This window comes from Caloenas nicobarica, chromosome 2, assembly GCF_036013445.1.
Source record: "Caloenas nicobarica isolate bCalNic1 chromosome 2, bCalNic1.hap1, whole genome shotgun sequence".
Classification (NCBI taxonomy): Eukaryota; Metazoa; Chordata; class Aves; order Columbiformes; family Columbidae; genus Caloenas; species Caloenas nicobarica.
The window spans coordinates 23565324-23585504 of record NC_088246.1 but is presented as its reverse complement, the minus strand read 5'-3'; the positions used below and the strand labels follow the sequence as shown (position 1 = coordinate 23585504).

Sequence of the window (20181 nt, the reverse complement as noted above, 5' to 3'; positions counted from 1 at the left end):
TCCATTTACATGGATGCCTTATTGACTGTCAAACTAAGTGTTGTGACAAGTTTAGCTGTAGTGGACCGAAAACGTGACCTTTGCCATTATTCCAGGAGCCACCATGTGAAGATCAACAATTTCTCTGACAGTTCCTCTGTCATACTCCTCATCAAAACAGACCCAGGTTTTGTTTCCCTCAGTCTCTCAGAGCTGTTCAGGTGACCATTAAGCCTCTCTCCTTCTCCAGCTCAGAGTAGAATTCTCAGTTTCTTCCAGGTATTGCTGAGGATGGAATCCCACCTGTGCTGGGGAACCCCACATTGCCTGCAGGATGTAGAAGTGAAACACGAAATTTGGGGAGATTGTTGGTTCCTGTGTGCCTGTGTAGCTTTGCGGAAGAGTAAATACCTACTGAACAAGGTATAGAGAACTTTCTTGTTTCATGTTACAGATGTTTTCTTTGCCTGCTTTACATTTGTATATTGCTCTTGAATCCTAGACCTCATTTGTTGTTCTATTGAAGGAGATTTGTGCAAGATTTTGTCACTCTCCATTTCCTGAGTTGCCTCAGGAAATGCTTCATCTCCTGGACCCTGCTGCCAGTGGCAGCAGCCTTCTTTCATGGGATAGTTTAATGTCATTCATCGTAACATATGGAGCAGCCTCTGTTTACTTTCTAATGCTTTTCTTTCTATTCGGGTGAAAGTGAACCAGAAGAATGTTATGCCTTAGACATGTTGAATCTGTCTGAAGTGTCAAGCAAGGAAATCTTTCTACTATGAATACAAAATCCTTGCGGGGGGGCGGTGCTAGAAAGGTCCCCGGTGTGAGGGGTAAGTTTATTTTAATTTGGAAAATCATTTGTGAAAGTTCTGAAGCATGAAGCATATCTATGTATTGCAAAGGCAAATACTACTAATAGGCCGTAGCGGAGGAGAGAGACTTCAGTTTGTGTGCAGGCCCTTGGAGAGTTCAGTAGTTCACACAGCTCCTTGGTTCCAGGTTAGCTATCTGGATTTGTTCTGGTAATCTAAGTTTTCTTTTTATATCAAATATTTTTTTTTTTAATCAAAGGATCATATCTTCTTGTAGAAATAAACTCAAGATCTTGGCTTATTTTCTGTCTCTGATTTTTGTGTGTTTTTGTTGGTGGGGTTTTTTTGTTTGGTTTTTTTTGGCTTTTTTTTTTTCTGCAGTTGATCTAAGTATCTTTGTTCATAAGATGTTTGTGACTTGGAAGCAGTCCCTCAGCTTTACTTGGCTTTTCTCATTTGATTTTGTCTCAGTTGCAGAAGACAAGCAAGTGAGTATGTGCAACCAAAATATAGCAAAAGGAAGGATACTTATGTTTTTTGCTTGTGTGCTGTCATTTGTGTAGATTAATATAAGGAGGAGAAGCTGGAATAGAGTAGATATGAAGAGATCTGTTTTAAAGGAAACACAGAAATATGTTGAGCAGTTCATACAGCAAAGCAACAAGAATGAAAGCACAGACAGTATTAGCTTATTTTGTCAAGTGCACTGCATTAAAAAACTTGAAAATCAAACCACCTGTACATATAATACAGCAATTAAAAGTTTTCATGAATGAAATTTTAAATTTGCAAGTTTATTTGAAAATCATTAAATTAAATAAAGCAGCATTAAAATCCAAAAAATGGGGAGGAGGATGAAGAGGAAAACAATGACCACATAACATTTCTATTCTGCCCTTCCCATATATCTTTTACACCAGTTGAACCTTTGATCTCAGTGGAACCCAAAAAACCTCCAAATTCTGAGTTTATGTCACTTGTCTGAAGTAATTCCAGTAGGGCCTGCACTGGTGAGCTACAAGAACTTCTCTCTTCAGGAACAGACAGTCCATCTGTATACTTTGCACATAACTCCATACTCTGTTTCCAGGTTTCTCTTTTATTTCTTCCCAAGTAAACCTTCACTTTTCTGTGCAGCTTTCCAGATGGTGAACTGTGTGCGCTGCTGGCAGCCAATTCATTAAGTTCTTTGTTTACAGCAGTATCAGATCCCTCAGCCTCCAGAACTACATTGTGCTGCATCTGTTGATGATTATCACATAAATCGCGATGTTTCTTGACTAATGTAGGATTGGTATCTGTTTTTTTCAAACACTTTGCTGGTAGAACTACTGCATTATTTAATTTTCGTTTTGTCTGTGATGGCTTTTTGTATTTTTCACTAAAATCTGTAACCTGAGTATGTGAATATAAAGCACACATGCCTTCTTGAAAACACTGTAGATTCTTTTTATTTACTTCTGGTTCCAGTATTTCTTTAGTGAATGGCTGATAAGGTCGAGACAAGTTCTCTGTGTATGCTTTGTCATCTTTCTGAGGGAGTGGTTGTATGAAATTTGATGATACAACAGTTTCTCTTAAGTTTGCAACACAAGAGCAATCAGTTTTTAAATTTTCATCATTATTTCTGAACTTACTTTTTAGTTCTGAAGGTTGTGAGAGGTGACAAAGACCTGAACAGACAGATCCATAAACAGGGGTAGGTATTGGCACAGAATTTGGTTGTACTTCTGCAGGATGGAGATCCAGTTTGAGTGCCTGCATTGCGGTGTCCTTCCACGAGTAACTTTTCAATGAAATGCGTTGCTTTTTCAGTCGTTCTTTCAGCTCATCTGGTCTAGTTATCTTTCCAATAATAGGAGAAAAACATCCTGTACTACATTTTGTCCTACAATGGAATTGTTTAAAATGATTAACAAATGCTTGAAAGAGACATGGGTAACATAACTCTATATACAATTGATTCTAGAAAAGCAATCAAAGTGACAAAGCGGGTTTTGTTTTTACATTTAAAGCAAAGGTATATTTAGGGTAGAAACACACTATTTCTATAGGAACAGAGTGCCTTACATTTGAAGTTGATGTTTCCTTATTGATTTCTACAGCTCATAAAATTTTAAAAATACATGAAGTAAGCAGTCTAGTATTTCAGTAAATCGCAATTCACAGTGGTATTAAGAACAAAAGTAGTTAATGAATACAAAGCAGTGACTATAAATACTTACCAATGTTCTATGCTACATACACACAAAATTAGCATAATTATATATGCTTTTCTTGACATAGTATTTCGAACCTAACCACTGAGTATTTTGAAATCACAAAAGGAATAAAGGCTTGCCTTCACTAGGCTACCAGTTGTTCGACTCTATTTGAATTTCTTTCAGTTTCACTAGGAGTACCTTTATTTCTTCAATACTTTCTTCTTTTAAAAATAAATGAGAAATTCATTCCTTATCTCCTGACTTATTTACAAATAAATCACAGCAATCCTGAATTGAGTTACTGTTCCAAGTAATGAAGATGCTGGTGCCTACAGTCCAAGACATGAAACAAGTCCTTCTCTCTCAGTTAAGCTTTTGAGCTATGAACAAGAAAGGAAAATCTACTTTCCCTGTCCAGCACAGGTGGGACAGAAGCCAGGAGGCTTAGAGTAGAGACAGGACGATCTAGATTAGACTACAAGAAGTTTTTCCACTGGTAAGGGGATCAGATTGACTGCGGAAGATATCATTTGCTGTTCTTACTAAGAATGCCAGCAAGTTTTTAGAGCAAGATGACCAGACGTTGCCGTCCTTCTGTCAGCAATATTTTAGTACAGCAGATCTTGCTTTCTGAAGCTGAAGGATGAGGAGGACAACTTCTGGTAATTCCTTTCAGTCTCATTTTCCTGGGATGCCATCTACACTTTTAATGTTTGGGGTTTTTGTTTTTGTTTTTAATTTCTGCTTTATAGAACTGGTTTGCTGGTTACAACTACATTGCAGATTTGCGTGATTTATTTCAGACTGAAAAATATGAATTTATTCTGTACCAGATCCAGAATTTCAGAACTAAGTATCTTTATGTTTTATGTCTTAACTCACAGAGTCTTTAAAATTTAGAACACGTAACTTACCTTTTTTTTTTTTTTGCATCATCCTTATATTCAACAAACTCATAAACAAACTTGGAGATTATATCATCGACAACTTGATACTGTGTGCTTTGTGCAAAATTTCGGTGCTGTTCACTTTCAAGATGCTGGAATTAAAGAAAAAACATGAAACAAATCTAATACTACAGATACGAATACACAAGTCAACAGTATGATATGAAGCAGTAAGTAAATATTGTTGATTTATTACCAGTGTCTCTGACACATGAACTATTAGTGCCTTCAGCTTATCATATATAGAGGCAGGAATCAAGAATTAAAACCTGTAAGGGAAAAAAATACTCACTTGCTGCTTTTTAGGGATATATTAAAAAAATTTTTAAGATAAAAAATACATTAAATTAACATGGAAAAATGATTGTTGATACCATACTTAAGAAATATGACTGTATCAAACTATATACTTGACATTTCACATACTGTTTGTAGATCTTCATATTTCTTCCCACAACATTCGCAATATCCTCTCTTTTTTTTGTCCTTCTGAGGGAGTTGAACAGGAGTTCCACCATCCTTGTCCATATTTATTTTGTTTCTGTTAACAGAAAAGATATATTAATGAGTGCCAAATACGGACCTGAGCTCTATACTTGTTTTTCAGAGCATGTTCATTCTTATTCACTTAATTGAAAAAGAAAAAATATGTTTTTTTCCCCTCAAACTATTTACATTGTTATTCAATACTTGCGAAAAACTAAGAGAAAAATTATTCATTAATTAAAAAAAAATATTTACTGCAACAAGACAGGCAGACCCAGTAGAACTATATGTAAGCATAAAATGTCCAGGTTAGTACAGGGGTACTACCATCACTGACTCAGAATAAACAGTGCAAAATTGCTAAACAAAAAAATCTCACTCGACAAATCAAAGGACATACCAGCTCTGTGCAGAGCTGATAAAAGAAAAGGAGGTTTGATAAAATCAAAACTAGAAAAAAGAAGTCTTTTAACATCTCAACGACTATCAGTATTTTTGATGCCAACAAAACATGCAGCAAAACCACTTGGTCTAAGAGATGACCTCTCATTCTTTGGTAAAAGAATAGTCCTATTTGTTGGTTGTACATAGCTTTTGAATATGCTGATCAAATGCAATCGTTTCTCTAGGTACAGGCTAAATGGAAAGCCAAGGAAATGAACCTCAGGTTCTTCATGGATATTAAAACACAAAGAGGTTTTTAATAGCTGCCCCATGACCTTCAGAGTCCTCATCTGGGAAGAGCTACTGTTTGCTGCAATTCACTATCAAACTACCTAAGGATGATATGCTAGTGGTAAAGTAAAACCATCCATATCCACTTCCCTTTTACTTCAGGGGAACAGTGCCACCTCCCTGTCCAGCCACAAATCATTCTGACAGACTTTACCAAGTATCTGCATGGATCTAAGCTCAGGATTTTATATCAAAAAACTTGTCTTGAAAAATCTCTAACTTACAAAGCATAGCAATGTGTTGCCCAGCACCATACATGTACACTGCTTTCAACAACTGCTTTTAATCAACAAGTCTAAATTGCCTGCCCCAGCATTTGTTGGGTTCCACAGGACAAGCCCCACCTAACTGTACTTTACTATTACACAAGCTTTTTTTTACCTTCCCTCTTTAAAACTGTAAATATCACAGAGAACCATTCAAGCCAGATATAAGCAACAGCATTTATCATCTGAAGATGGAATCATGTCTGCAGGTCTTGCCTGATGCAGGAGCAAGCAGAATTAACAGCTCAGCTTCAACAAGCGTTTCTCCCAGATAAAGATAAGGGAGCACTCCCCTTTCTCTCTCCTGAAACTACCATTCCTCACATTTACCTGCAAGTATGAAATAATCTCCCACCTAAACAGCTCTTTGGCATGTGCCAACCTGAAAGATTATATAGGAATACTAATTCAAACATAACTCCTGAAATTTTTAATATATCATATTCCTTAATCCATATAAATGAAGATAATATTACCTTTTTTTTTTTAAATGCTTTAAAAAAAATGGGCCTTTCTAGCCCCCTCTGAAGACAAACCATCAGAAATTGCCTTATTATTGCAAGGGTTACTGCTGTATTATATTTGCTTTGCTTTTTCATAGTGCTTCCTTCATTGCAATTAAAAAAATATATATATGTATATAAAATTCATCATGGCAGTATCAGCTGAAAACCTCCAGCACTATAATAATGGTGAAGACTGGACAGAACCTGAACAGTGGAGAAGTTAGTTTATAAAGAAAATAAGGATCACATCTAAATAAGTCTTAGACCCCACAGACAGAGAAGCAGCCAAAGTTACTAGATACAGAAAGTCCCACACATAGCAAAGCTACCTTTCATATGAGAGATTAAAGATATTTATGCGAATCAATTTTAGAAGTCAATGAAAGAATCATTAATACTCCAGATATGCTAGGCTGAACAAATTCAACACAATAGTTTGATTCACCAAAAAAACCCAGATAATTAAGACTCCTAAGTAATTTCAAATCATAAAAATGATTTGCCAAAAGTCCTAACTGCATCTGGAATACTCAAATAGAGCCTGAATGACACAACGTATCATATAAACACTTGCTGCAATTCTGCTGGGCAGTTATCATCCACTTTCCATCACTGAAGAGCTGAAGCAGTATTTGCAGAGTCTAATTTCTATAAATTAGACTTTATCAACAATGGGCACTCTTTACCAACAATGATTTTGCACTGTGACTGAGTAGCACCGTTTTAAACTGACTACTTTAGCATTATATTGACAAATATCAAAGAAGCCTTAAGAAATCCACTTCCTGTAAAATACTTACTGGATGGCATCCAAGAGGAGGACAAAGAAGAAACCAGTGGCAGAAAGGAAAAAAAATATCTTATGCTGACCCACAGTGATAGGAGAAGGCTGCATTTTTGGATGTATGCATCTGTATGTCCAAAAAAAAAGGACTAAAGACAGAATAAAGACAGTACAGAAAGATAGACAGACACCAACAGTTACAGAGCAGCAAACACATCGTATCAGACATGGCTATTAGTATTATAAATCACACAAAATTAGAAGTAGAGCAACTATTTTAGAAAACAATTATGTTAGAATTATTTTAGAGAACTGCCCTGTCCTCTAGCCACACCTCAATAACAAGTTTTTAACAAACCTTTGCTTAGGCTGAGCTTGCTTTTGACCAGAAGGATACTTCTTATCCACCTCAAAGGGACTATACGGTTTTGGAACACAGTAGTTCAGAACTGGAAAACTGGGTAACTGCAGATAAAATGGTCGGTAGTGACTGTTTTAGACAAAAGAAGTGCATTAGAACCATCAGAAACGGAAAAAAGGAGCTTATAGCACAAATTACAGTCAAGTAAAAATATTGAAGTATTTCTCTTTTACATGTAACATATACGGAATGCTAAGCAGATAAATATCCCAGAATTATAAGCTACCCAGGCAGAAGAAAAAGAGCAAGTCTGGAAAACATAATAGGGACAGATAAGTATCTTATTCTGCTTCTGAACTGCTACTTATGTTGCATAAACAGTTACACATTCAAGAACATTAAGTTATACATTAAAAAGTGTTTTAGGTGTTTAGTAAAAAGCTACATTCAGAAGTCAAATTATTTATATATGAATTTCTTATACTTAGAAAATTTCTTATACTTAGAACTGTGTTTGTCCAATTCTCCCCACTATTCTCATGTCACATAACAGTGCAAGACCAGATTTTGATTTTTTTTTTTTTTTTTTTTTTTTTAAATTCAGGAGTGTCAAAGAAATCAGGTGAAAGAATTTGGAGCGTACAAAACATACTGCGCAGGTCTGTGCTTTTTTGTAATTCATTGCTCTCTCAACTTCTGGGAAACTGGTATTTCCTTAAACAACCAGGTCTGACCAATTACAGGACCAGAAATATGTGAAAGTTTTCGAGGCTGAAAGTATCAGATTTCATGCTACTCTGGATACTGAAATCAGATTAATAGCTTTTTTTTTAAAAAAAAGAAATGATTGGACAGGAAATTAAACCTCATTTCAAGGGATGACTGGCAGTGTTACGTTTAGAGTTGGATTCTATGATCTTAAAAGTCTTTTCCAACCTAAATGATTCTATGACAATTCTATAACAACTTATTTCCTTACATCTAAACGGTCTCTCCAGAAGATGAATATTATTGAATTGGAACTACAGGACTGGAATTTGGTATACAAAGTTTTATTGGCCTTTTAGGCTATTGGATATGGACTTAAGATCATAAAATCAATCATAGAGTCATAGAACACCAGGTTGGAAAGGACTTGAAGGGTGATCTGGTCCAACCTTCTGTGGCAAAAGCACAGTCTAGACAAGACAGACCAGTACCCTGCCCAGCTGAATCTTAAAAGTGTCTAATATTGGGGAATCCCTCACTTCCCTGGGGACATTATGCCAATGGCTGAATTGTTCTCATAGAGAAAAATTTCCCTCTTGAGTCTAATTGGAATCTCCCCAGAGAGTCTCCATCTTCTTTGTAGCCACCCTTTAAATACTGAAACATGGTGATGAGGTCTCCCCTAAGCCTTCTTTTCTCAAGGCTGAACAAGCCCAGTTCTCTCAGCCTTTCCTCACATGGCAGCTTCTCAATGCTTTGATCATCTTCCTGGCCCTTCTCTGGACCCTCTCCAGCCTGTCCACATATTTTTTGCGTAGTAGGGACCAAAACTGAACACAGTATTGCAGGTATGACCTGACAAGTGCTGAGTAGAGCAGGATAATGACTTTGTCTCTGCTGGTGATGTCCTCGCTAACGCAGCCCAGCATCCTGTTGGCAGCTCACTGTTCACTCATGTTGAGCTTGTTGTCCACCAAAACCCCCAGGTCCCTTGCCACAGAGCTGCAGGATGTCAAGGTTCAGAGCCTCCAGGTTTCCTTTTCATTCATATGGCCCTTGGCAGAAAGTAACCCAAAGAACTCACTCTCAGGATCTACAAACTGGAGCTACCTAGTAACTTGCCACTGCCATTATCTATTGTCTACCTATTCCCTACTCTGCTATTACCTGCTCAATCTCATTCAGCCACTAAACACAGATACCCACTCAGAGCATACAAAAATTAAAATTTTGTATCTTATTTTAAGAGGACAGTATGCCTGGCACCTAAAGTCAGGAAGCTGAAGGACCTTGAAATCTGAAGGTCATTTCCTCAAGACATACTAAATGTTTCTGAACTACTCAGTTTGAAAACCACATTATTGAATGCATGAAGAGAACACTTACCGACTTCTATCTTCCACCTTGAGAAATGGATTTTTCAGTTTACCTGCTCAAGGGGAATAAAAAGGAAATTAAGAGAGAAATAATTTTCTTCATTCAGCAAGTTACTCCAGTAGCTGAGTAAATAAGTTGACATTATAACTCATTATGCACATGTACTGACAAACCCTTGACTTCCATGAAGTTTTTCTATGCTTTTCTTAGACACCCAAATTAGCATATAGCAGCACACTTGACCAGATGAGAACTGTAGCACATTTTTAAGCATTCATAGGCAAAACAAAAACCTCTACAAATGTTGAAACACTTACTTCTTGACTTTTGAGCAGTAACTTCTTTTCCCTATTGAAAGAAAAGAGGACATATAAAATCCCTGTATCATTCTGCATTTTACTTTTAAGATTCAGCTGTAGCTAATTTTAAGTTATGAGGGTCTCCCTGTGTTAATCATGCCTTCATATACAGTCATAATAAATTTTGTAAGACACTAAGTTCATTAGTACTTCAGAAATATGGCAATACGTTTCCCAAAGAAACATTTAATTCTACACTGCAAAGGAAATGTTTTCCTTGAGATTTTTCAATTTATTTTTCCAAAAACCAAAACAAAAACCCACACAGGTAAATTTATTCACTTTCTCTCCTCCCCTAAAATACCTTGCCATGGTTGAAAGTTGATTCTAAAATACAGATATTATTTTTACAACACTTTATAAACGTTAACTAACCACAAGCTGTAAAATGCCACCCAAATTTGCGGACAGCAGTGTTCTCCAATCAAAAGAATTATTCTCATTTGAATTTATTTATACAGGCATTTTTGGTTTTGTTTTAGCAATGAAGATTATAATTAATACAAGTATTTTCTCTTCAGAAAAGAGTAAACCCTACATTCAAGCATCAGCTATTAGCTGTAATTGATTCTGATAAGGGTACAAACTCACACTTCATGTTTCCTGCAAAAACCCACCACCCTGCTAGCCATGAACACTGATACTCACACTATGTATTTTAAAACCGATGATTTAGCAGAGGATTTCATGTAGTCTCAATAATTAGCCAATGTTGCATTCCAAAACAACATAACATGTACTAAATAGCATGTTTTCATGTACTTATCACAGACCCCTGCCTAGACTAGATAATTGTACAACTTCACATTTAATTTAAATTACAGAGCAGCTGCAGACAGAGCACACAAGCAGCTGAAACAGTTTCAATGTCTAACTGGATCACACACAAAAATCCAGAGAATTAGGGATTTTCACATGCCAACTGCACATTATTGGCCCAATAGCTCAAAGATGCTTTATGATAGTTCTTTAAAAGACTCAGATGGAAAAGATGCAGACTTGAGCAACTGACACTGATTCCCTAGAGACAGCTTCTTCAGGAAACGTAACTGTGATTCTTCAAAATGGTCCATCAAAAAGAAACAGTTCCTAATCACTGTGTCATGGGGAAAATTATACGAGGCAATTTAACCACAATCTACGTCATACTAAAACCAAACTATATTTACTATTTTTGAGGCAGGCAGAATGGAAATTTGAGACAGTTCATTACTTACAATTCCTAGATATTCTTCGCAAGAGCAGAGGTCTAAACATTATTTAATCAATGCTACTACAGAATTGATTTTTTAATAATGCTGTAATATACAGCTAATACTTTCTCTTTTTCAAAGATGGTTTTAAAATCAATTCATAAAACATACAGGTCTGAAAAACTGAATATGAGCAAGACTATTAAAAAAAATCTGTAAGCTTCACATTAGGCAGCATTTAGTACACTTGTGTTTTCTCGGTTAATGAAATAATTTTCACAAACAGCAAAGAGCCACTTACCCCATCTTTAATAGAACTGCCTGCTCTTTTGATTAGGTAGAGCTCCCTTTTCTTTTGTTCAATGTAATTCTTAACATCTGTCAAAAAAAGGGAGAATTATACTCAGCTGAGTTTATTTTTGTATGTTTGAAGTAATTGTTTGCTTTCAGTATTTTGAACAAAAGAATAATCAAATGAATATTATAAGTTCAAGTTAGGCTTCATCAAACAAAAATATTTACCATCAATATGAAGTATTTTCACTCCCCAACTCAAAGCATTGGATAGTATACTACCAGAGGGGATTAAGTCCTGCAAACAATAAATTTTATTAATAATTTTAAAGCAATATACGGTAGATTATATAATTACAAATATATTAAAACATGGAATATGAAAGCTGAGATCAAAGTGCAGATGCTTTGCCAAAAGACTATCACTTTCCTCAACTTTTCCATCTCTGTGTCACAGCACGTCACCATCAAAAGATGGTATTTTACCTTTCATAAATCCAAAACTGTTCTCTATTGTCACATTTTATAGTAACTAAGATTTGAAAACAGTGAATTTATACATTTGCTTTAACTTCATAAGCACCTCTCAAATGCTAGCTATATTAGCAATCCTGATAAATTATAATACTGGTCACTAGAATGTACAGACTTTTAATTCTTCAGGAAATACCCAGAAAGTGTGACCCGACAGTTTTACTTAGAACAATCCCTCAACTTCTTCCTGAGCATTCCACAAGGGACTCCTCTCTTAAACCACTAAGAACATTCTTACTACTGTTTGTTTTCTAGAAAAGTGTAAGACTCAAGCTTTTCAAGCACAAGTTCGTTGACTACTTTGCTTACCTGCTCTTTGATTGCTTTTTCAACTAAGGATTTTCCTCTGCTCATACGTACCTATATTAAAACACAAACGTTTGTAGTAAGTTTAGAACTCATTTTTAAAAAAGTAAGGCAATTTACACTGTTGCTAACAAATACATGTTTTATGATAATCTCCTTTTGTTTACCACACGTCTATTTTTCATAATTCACATCTTCCCCACAAGGTTAGAGTTGATACAGTCTGAGGGGAAAAAACCAAACCACAAAACCAAAAAAGTAGTTGTTTTCAGTCAAAGCAGGTCACTGCATGGCTGAAGCAACGTTAGAGCTCGAACAACATAGATGGTGGCAATAAGCAGCCAGTGGCACATGCCCAAAGATGAGGTTTCATCAGCTCCACTTGTGCCAAATTAAGCTAATAGTCATGAATATAATCACAGCCTCTGCCTTAGCCCCATCTTTTCTACCACCAGTGCATCTCCTCTTGTACTGCATGCTGTTTGTTAGTAATGAACATGCCTTTACCTATCTAGGTTATGCACAAAATGAGGTCATGTCACCTATGCAATGCAAAAAGCAGCCCACAGACTGCTCGCAGTCAGGTTTCTAAATAAGTACCATGTATATAGTACGGCTAATTGCTGCCGACTGTATTTTGAAAGGACGCAAGTCTTGCCCATGTAAGAAATGTCACACCAATCTGCACAAATTCAGATACTGTTGTAATTAATGTGATCGCCTAAGAAAGAGCTCAAAAAAACTTACTATTCATAATGTTTGAATTTAATTATTTCCTTGACATACTACCAAAGAGTGATGTTAATGCCGATACCCATAGATGTCTGCATTAACATCAAAGCAGCCAGATATTAATAGACTGTGTTGCTAAAGGCACAAGAACGAGTAGACTCCATCACAAGCCTATCCATATTGATCAAGCTGTAAAACATAACGATGTCAACATTAAATTATAAGTGAGGCATACTATATTAGACTAGATTTTAGTGTAGTTAGCTTATTTGCAGAAAAGGCTCCTTTTTTAAATTAGTCTTTTAAACTTTGCTTAATTAGTCTAAGTTTGTTAACAAGTTAGCCTGAACTAGTTCAAAAGTATTTTTGATCTGTATAAAAAAAACCCAAAACCAACAAAACATCAATAAAAACCCCACATACACATTAAAAATAAACCCTTAATCACCCAAGGAACTGTTGCTATATTTAGGAAATGAAGTAGGCGAAAAATTTTAAGAGCATAACACATCAATTATACCAAATTCGCAGTATTATTACTAAGAAACTTACTGTATCTACAATCTTAAATGAACTTCCATCATGTCGATCTTTTTGGTTGCTAGGATGAGCTGAACTATTTCCTCCATTACGTGCAGATTCTGGGCTAGGAACAGGAGAAATCTGACCAAGAGATGGTGCAAATTTTGCCTCCTTTTTATTAGACACCAGATAGCTGATATCTTTACTAAGAAAACTCTCCACTCTCTAAACATAAAAATATAAAGTAAGTAATTATTTCAGGACAATAAATCAGTAGCCCAATTTTACATTGCATATTTTAAAGAAAAGTGAAAAAACTTCTATAATAATTAAATTCAAAACCATTTAATTAATGAACAGATATTTTCTAAAGATCTGGATGACAATTACAATTGAGCTGTAGTAGCATCTCACCAGTCACAAAGTCTAATTTCAATTTCTCAATTTTGTAATCTCTGCGAAATGAAGAGTTCTGCTTTGTTTTTGTTATTATCATTCTTTGAACTACCCAGCTGTAATACTTTCTAAATAGAAGAATACAAACACTGCACTGAGAAATAACAGAATAATTTAAAAACCCCACAGTTTTTATAATTTTGTGTAACACAAACTTCATAGAAGTGTTCAGCTAAACTTAAAGGTAGTGTACGCAAATGGAATTTACAGTTTTCAAGGAGCTACAAATTCACCGAGTTATTTGAGAATCAGCAGAAAAAATAAAGTTTCAGGATATTTACAATGTTTCACACCTCTGTTTATGAATAACACTTCTCAAAAACGTAGAAGACTTTAGTAGATTCATAATATTTTCATACTCAGCAAGACAAAAACTATGTTTTCCCTATACTTATTTTCTACCGTTTTGCTCCTTCAGCCTTTCGTAAACAACTGCTATGTGACTACTAACTCTATTTGCCTGATTACTTCTTGCCAGTTTATATAGCTTAAAATATTTTCCTCTTCTCCACTAATCAATATGGAAAGCACAAAATCACACAGGCAACGAGCTTGAAGCTGTGCCTTCCAATTCTGCTCTATGTACCTTTTACAGAATTGGGACATTCAGAGAGAGGAACTTTTGAGTCCACTCCACACAAGTAACGAAGAAACACATGTGGTAGAATAGAATGATAGAATAGTTTGGGTTGGAAGGGACCTCCAAAGGTCATCTACTCCAACCCCCCGCCATAAGCTGGGACATCTTCAACTCGATCAGGTTGCTCAGAGCCCCATCCAGCCTGGCCTTGAATGTCTCCAGGGATGGGGCATCTACCACCTCTCTGGGCAACCTGTGCCAGTGTTTCACCACCCTCATTGCAAAAAATGTCTTCCTCATGTCTAGCCTGAATCTCCCCTCCCTTAGCTTAAAACCATCACCCCTTGTCCTGTTTTAACAGGCCCTGCTCAAAAATTCTGTCTCCATCTTTCTTAGTAAGTAAACTTTCTTTGAAGTCCTGAAAGGCCACAATAAGGTCTCCCCGGAGCCTTCTCTCCTCCAGCCTGAACAACCCCAACTCTCTCAGCCTGTCCTCATAGGAGAACAGTAGTTGACCTGGAGGGCAGTGGGCACCACAGATTTAGGCATCTACTCCTCAGAATAAAACAGAAAAACTTCATTCAGTCTTGGATTTGCAAGCTTAGCTTTCATATATGAATTTCTAAAATTCTGGTTTAGAGAGAAAGACAAAAGATAGCCTGCACTCATTTAATGGTAAATATAAGAGATACATTTAACTTGAAACCATATTACTGCTGCTTCTTGCCTCTACTATATTTTCAGATAGCATCTTGATTTATAAGCATCAGTTTCATAAAACTGCTCAGTACTCCTCTGAGGTCAGAAAAGTATTGCCAAAGCAACGTTCAGAATAGCTACCAATTTAAGCAGATCCTTTTTGCTTCTGTGGTTAAAGAGTGTTTAATACTTTAACTGCCAAGATTCCTCTACCCAATTCTAAACATTCAACTTTGAAGCAGACTAAGTAATTGCATTGCTTGTGTGTTACTATAATACCCTGTACTTGCTTGTATCAAAGTGTTTCTTCCATACAGAAGAAAGAATTAAGGGGAAAAAAAAGTATTAAGATGCTCACAAAATTTGTTATTTAAATAAGAGTATTAAAAATATTCATTAACATACTCTGTGCAGAAAGTACTTACTGAAGTTACTGACACAAATAACAGAGAAAAGGAATTGCACATGCACAGATTTTCTTCTACTTTCATAAAGGCTTCTGCTCCTTAACTTACCCCTCCTAGATCTTTGAGGTCCTTTCCTATTTTTTCAGAGATCACATTTGATGGAATATCGAGGTAAAACACCTTCCCAGTGAGTGGCTTATATTTAAGTCTCTCTGGTTTTCCTGTATCTGTTTTCACATTCTTCAGAGATCTTATCTTTTCTGGTTTTGCTTGCATTCCATCCGCTGCAAAAAGGGAATTTAAACAAGACTGTGTTTTATGAATTGATTTTTTTCTTTTCAAAAAGAAAAATTCCTAAATTATGAAAATCGATAAGTCACTTCCGCACAATTTATGAGTTTTTTTAAAAATACCTGTATGTTTAAAATGTCAAAACCGAGACATTAATAGTAATACCACATACAGCTCTTTAAAGTTTCTAAAAATAATATCCTAAAAGAAACTTTTTACTTCAGTTGCTATACAAGGCCATAAATTTTCTCCCCCAGTTTGGCAAGTGTTTGCTATCACTGTATCACAGTATATACACACCACTTGCACAGTCACTGATAATCACAAGAACACCATTTGAGAACAGAATCCGTCTCTCTCTTATTCATCTGAAACCAAAAGGATTCATAAAGACTCATTAGAACAAAAAGTGGTCAAAAGTAGCGGAAACACCAAAAAATAAATTACCTAGACCCTACTATTTATCTACATTTTGAGCACCCACCTGAGATGCCGGAGAACTAAGTTTGAAGCTCAGAACCATTCTAGTTACGACCACTCTTTATGTCTCAGTGAACTTTACTCTAAAACTAAGGAACGACATACAGCAATTAAACTTTGCTGACGAACCTTCCCAATGCTCGGCACGGAGCTATACACCTAGGTCTAAGTGTTAGATTAAATAACCAAATTAAAAAAAAAAAATCAGTCTGGGTGAAAAATAAGCCTCATTTCTCAAGAGAAATCTTGGAGTGTGGTAGAGTTCTACGAGAGCATCAGCTCAACACTGACTAGTAATAAAAAAAGGAAAAAAATCAGAAATTGCTAAGAAACAGAAAAGAAAATGGATATTTTTATTATGTCATTTTATAAATGCAGGACTCAGCTACCTCTTAAATATAGCCTCTGAAAGAGTAACGAGAATGACCAACGGCATGAAGAACAACCTTGTAGATTAAAACTTCGTCAGTCTGTAAAGTAAATAATTTAGGGGAAAAAGAATAGAGAGATGCAAAATCAAGATGGACATAAAGAGAATGGCTGAACAGCCTAGCCAGTAGAAGAGCTATGGGGCACCAAACAAAACTAGGAGTCAGGTATAAAAAGAAAAACAATCATTTATTCTCTGTGCAACAGGGCAAGCCTGCACAGCTTTCTGCCAAAGAATGTTACCCATACTAAGACGCAGTTTCTAGGAGAACCTGGACAAGTACAAGGAAGACAAATACTGTGAGGGATCCTAAATGCACGGAAGTGACATGCAACTAATGAAGTCCCTGTAGTTAGGTGTAGCTAGAAACTAGAATAATATTCATAGCTGAAGGGAATTATACCTTCTATGTTCTCACATACTTCCACAGGAATCCATTTACAACCAATGACAGAGACAGAACCATCAAAAATTTGCAATATTGTTAGTTTCCCATTCTGTTTTCTCCCTCACTAACAACCTACTCCTAGTTGTTTCTCTTCTGGAGAAGAGAAGTTGTTTCTCTTCTCAAAACAATGAGAGCTACTGCAGGAAGAGAGCAGGCTTCTTCTGTAGACAAAAATTCAACATGCAAAACAGTCCCTATGTTATGTATTCTCACCCTCCCTGAAGTGGTCTTGGATGGGAGAAGGCACAGAACCACCACTCATACTGCAAGATTCTGTAAGTAATGGCTATGAACACACGTAAGAGAAGCAGGAACAGCAGTCAGCTTTGTAGAATCTAGGAGACCAAAAGAATTAGAGAAATAGGAAAATGCAGAGGTTTAGGACAGTGTAGCTGATTTGGAATCTTAACAGAAAAGATGGATGATAAGCAGGCGTGTAAGTGAAATTCTGCAGATGGCCACGGATCAAATACAGTGTTAGACCCAGCACACACGTGATGGCCAAGGCAGTTCAAAAATTAACACATAAAATACTTGAATTAATATTGGAAAACACATATTAAACTTCTTAAGGATAATAAAAAGCTCGGAGTGAGTCAGCAGTACTGCAGTAACACCGAGGAGCCCCTCTTGTAAAGCAACAGCATTTCAATCCCCTGGGCCTGGGAGCTGCGGTGGCCCCTCCGCGCCTGCTCCTGGTGCCAGCAAAGGGCTGCCCGGGGGCAGCAGTCTGCACGGAGCGGCCTAGTGAATCTCAACACAGCCACCAGCTCCTGCGCATCGCGGGCATCTTGTAACGCAGAACGAGTTATCCAGCTACCTTTTCGGTTACATACCTGTACGTTTACCTCCCCAAACCACGCAAAGGCTATTTCAGCCGCCCACCGCCACCAAAGCCAGCCCCAGGCGTGCTCAGCCGCGGTCCGATCGAAGCAAGAAGCCCACACGGGGCGCCAGGCTGACTGCGGGGTCTCACGGCGACAGGGCCGCGGCAAAGAGCGGCTCCGCCGGCGGGACGAAACGCTCGAACCCCCGAGCCCCAGCTGCCCCCGGGCCGCCCCCAGCCACCCGCCGCTTACGGGGACGCGCTCCTTCCTCGGCGGCCTCCGCAGCGCTCGGTTTCATCTTCCCGCGGAGTCACATCCTCCTCCCACTCTCCTCCCGCCGGCAGACCTGCAGGGGTTCGGCAGCTCCAGCCCCACTTCCCCAGCGGCTTCGAGCCGCAGCCCGGCCACCCGCCCCCCCGCGGGCGCCCAGCGCTCTCCGCTGCAGCCGCTGGGGCCGGCGCGGGTCTCCTCACCCGCCTTTCCCGCCTCCGCCAGCCCCAGCCCGCCGCGGGGCCCCGCTCCTCCTGCCGCAGAGCGGCGCCCGGAGCCGCCGCGGGCCGCGCTCCACCAACGGCCGCGCTGCACCAACAGCCGGCCCCGCCGCGCGCACGCGGTAAGGCACGGGCAGGCGCGCGAAGGGCGGGGGCCGAGCGCGGCGGGAGGTGCTGTGGGGCGGGGAGAGACGCGGGCAGACGGGGCTGGTCCGTGCAGACGGGACTGGTCCGTGCAGGGGAGGGCGGAAGCGAAAGGAGTCCCGGGGCAGGCGGGCGATCAGCGGCCGTTACTGCGGGAGGCGGGGAGAGGGGCGACAGCCCCCTCCCTCACCGCGCCTCAGGGGCTGGTCAGGCCGCTGGGCGCCCCCTTCAGCAGAAAGCCCGGGGGAGGGTCTCTCCGCCCGGCCCCGGCAAGGTGTCGGGGAGGCCTTCGAGGAGCAACCGCCCGCTCCAGCCGCCCTGCCCCGGGCGTTCCCCGTTCGAGGGCAGGTGGGATGGCGGGCTGGGGCGCGGCCTGACCGCCCGCGGCGGTGCTGGGACAGGCGGCTGAGGGGCCTGGCCGAGGATGCTCCACGTCTTTATTGCGGAGGGCTTGGCCTCCTGCCATCGCAACTCGGTCGCGGCTTATAAACGGGTTATATATGCTATTCTGGAAAGCAATTTTGTTTAAAAATATATTAAAAAAACCCCCACCACCCGAATTAGTAGTTAGTACCTGAGAGGTGAGTGTTGTCTTAATGCAGCTGATCTTTCTTTTTTTTAAAGCAGTGGAAACAGCGAAACATAATGTTCCCGTAGAGCAAATAAAAGGCTTACATCAGTGTAACCTAATAAAATTACAACTGCACTTATGCACAATGTGCATTTTGAAATATATGCCTTTATTTAGGGATTTTATGTTCTGGAGTTTTTTTATTATTTTCTCCTGTCCTGGGTAGTTGCAGATACTGGGAATATCTAAGCTCCTTATTTTTAGATACTGTGAGTACATTCCTAAGGTATCGTAACCTTGCCTGTGCAGCCATACAGCAGGATTTGTTCAAGGAATTAATATTTAATGGTAGCATTAATAGCAGTTAGTCACTTTTCATTACATGAGGAGCTTGCCAGTGTATAGTCATGACTACTGGGCCGTGACTGTTGGATCAACCTGGAGACCTCTGGATTTTCTGACAGGAGTGATGGAAGCGAGAAGAGGGCTAGATGAAGTATTCTGCTGTACTACAGTTTATGGGCCGCAGGCTGGGAATTTGTACAGATTATTTAGGTGTTCCTAAACCCTCTGTTGCAGCAAGAGGTAATACATACTAAATATTTAATGTGGCTTACAAAAACTATAAGCATTGTAATTCATGTAAGAAGGTTTTGGAAGATTTATTGCCATTTAGAAAGCTTATACTATTTATAAAACATGGTGGAAATATTCTAATTTCAAAAAAAATACAGAGATGCTTGTATACAAGCAGAAAACTAATATTTACATTATTGCTGCTTATACATAATGTATTAATGAAATTTTAAAATATTTTTCCCTTTGATTTTTCTGCAAGTTTTGAACATAATGTTGCAATATGTTTTTCTGTTCCTTGACACGTTTTTCTTCTCCAGGAATAAAGCCATGGCTGAAATGGGTGATAGCAACTTAAAAGGAATCACCGTTACTCAGCAAGCAATAGCCTCTTGTTGTGGAGCTATAATTACATCATTATGTGGTAAGGCAAATTGTCAAGCTTGCCACAGAGAGAATCTTTCCAAAATGATTACTCTTCAGTTTGACTCAGCATGATGTCTGCGTATATATGGTTTATAAATTTCCACTAGTATTTCAACAAGAATGTTTTTTAATTGTTTTCTCATTTTTTTTGTATTTAAACAAATGTAGTTGATTGCAATCTTTTCTGTCCCTGATAATCTTTAAACATTTCTAAAAATAAGAATAATTTTTATTAACTTTTCAT

The 20181-nt window shown here is 38.4% G+C and overlaps 2 protein-coding genes across 7 annotated transcripts in view; one reads left to right on the top strand and one right to left on the bottom strand.

Annotated features, from left to right (window-relative positions):
* Positions 1–1624: 1624 nt before the first annotated feature.
* On the bottom strand, positions 1625–18289 carry DBF4 (DBF4-CDC7 kinase regulatory subunit). 6 transcript variants are annotated; one of them, XM_065628113.1, is made up of 14 exons: positions 18207–18289; positions 17982–18075; positions 15362–15537; positions 13142–13336; positions 11861–11911; positions 11246–11315; positions 11025–11101; positions 9489–9519; positions 9181–9223; positions 7084–7215; positions 6742–6852; positions 4375–4489; positions 3916–4040; positions 1625–2685 (listed from the first exon to the last, which is right to left on the bottom strand). In XM_065628113.1, the coding sequence occupies exons 2-14, from the start codon at positions 18025–18027 to the stop codon at positions 1626–1628; spliced, it is 2232 nt and encodes a 743-aa protein (XP_065484185.1). In that variant the 5' UTR covers positions 18028–18075; positions 18207–18289; the 3' UTR covers position 1625. The 6 variants fall into 6 exon arrangements, with proteins under 6 accessions (XP_065484185.1, XP_065484186.1, XP_065484183.1 ...); XM_065628114.1 differs by having other exon boundaries at positions 18203–18284; XM_065628111.1 differs by adding an exon at positions 17116–17237 and having other exon boundaries at positions 17982–18212.
* Positions 18276–20181, top strand: part of SLC25A40 (solute carrier family 25 member 40) — a 21333-nt gene continuing 19427 nt past the window's right edge. Inside the window, exons 1-2 of the mRNA XM_065628117.1 lie at positions 18276–18342; positions 19832–19935. Coding sequence (XP_065484189.1) covers positions 19842–19935 — 94 coding nt within the window. The 5' untranslated portion in view covers positions 18276–18342; positions 19832–19841. The remainder of the gene's footprint in view (positions 18343–19831; positions 19936–20181) is intronic.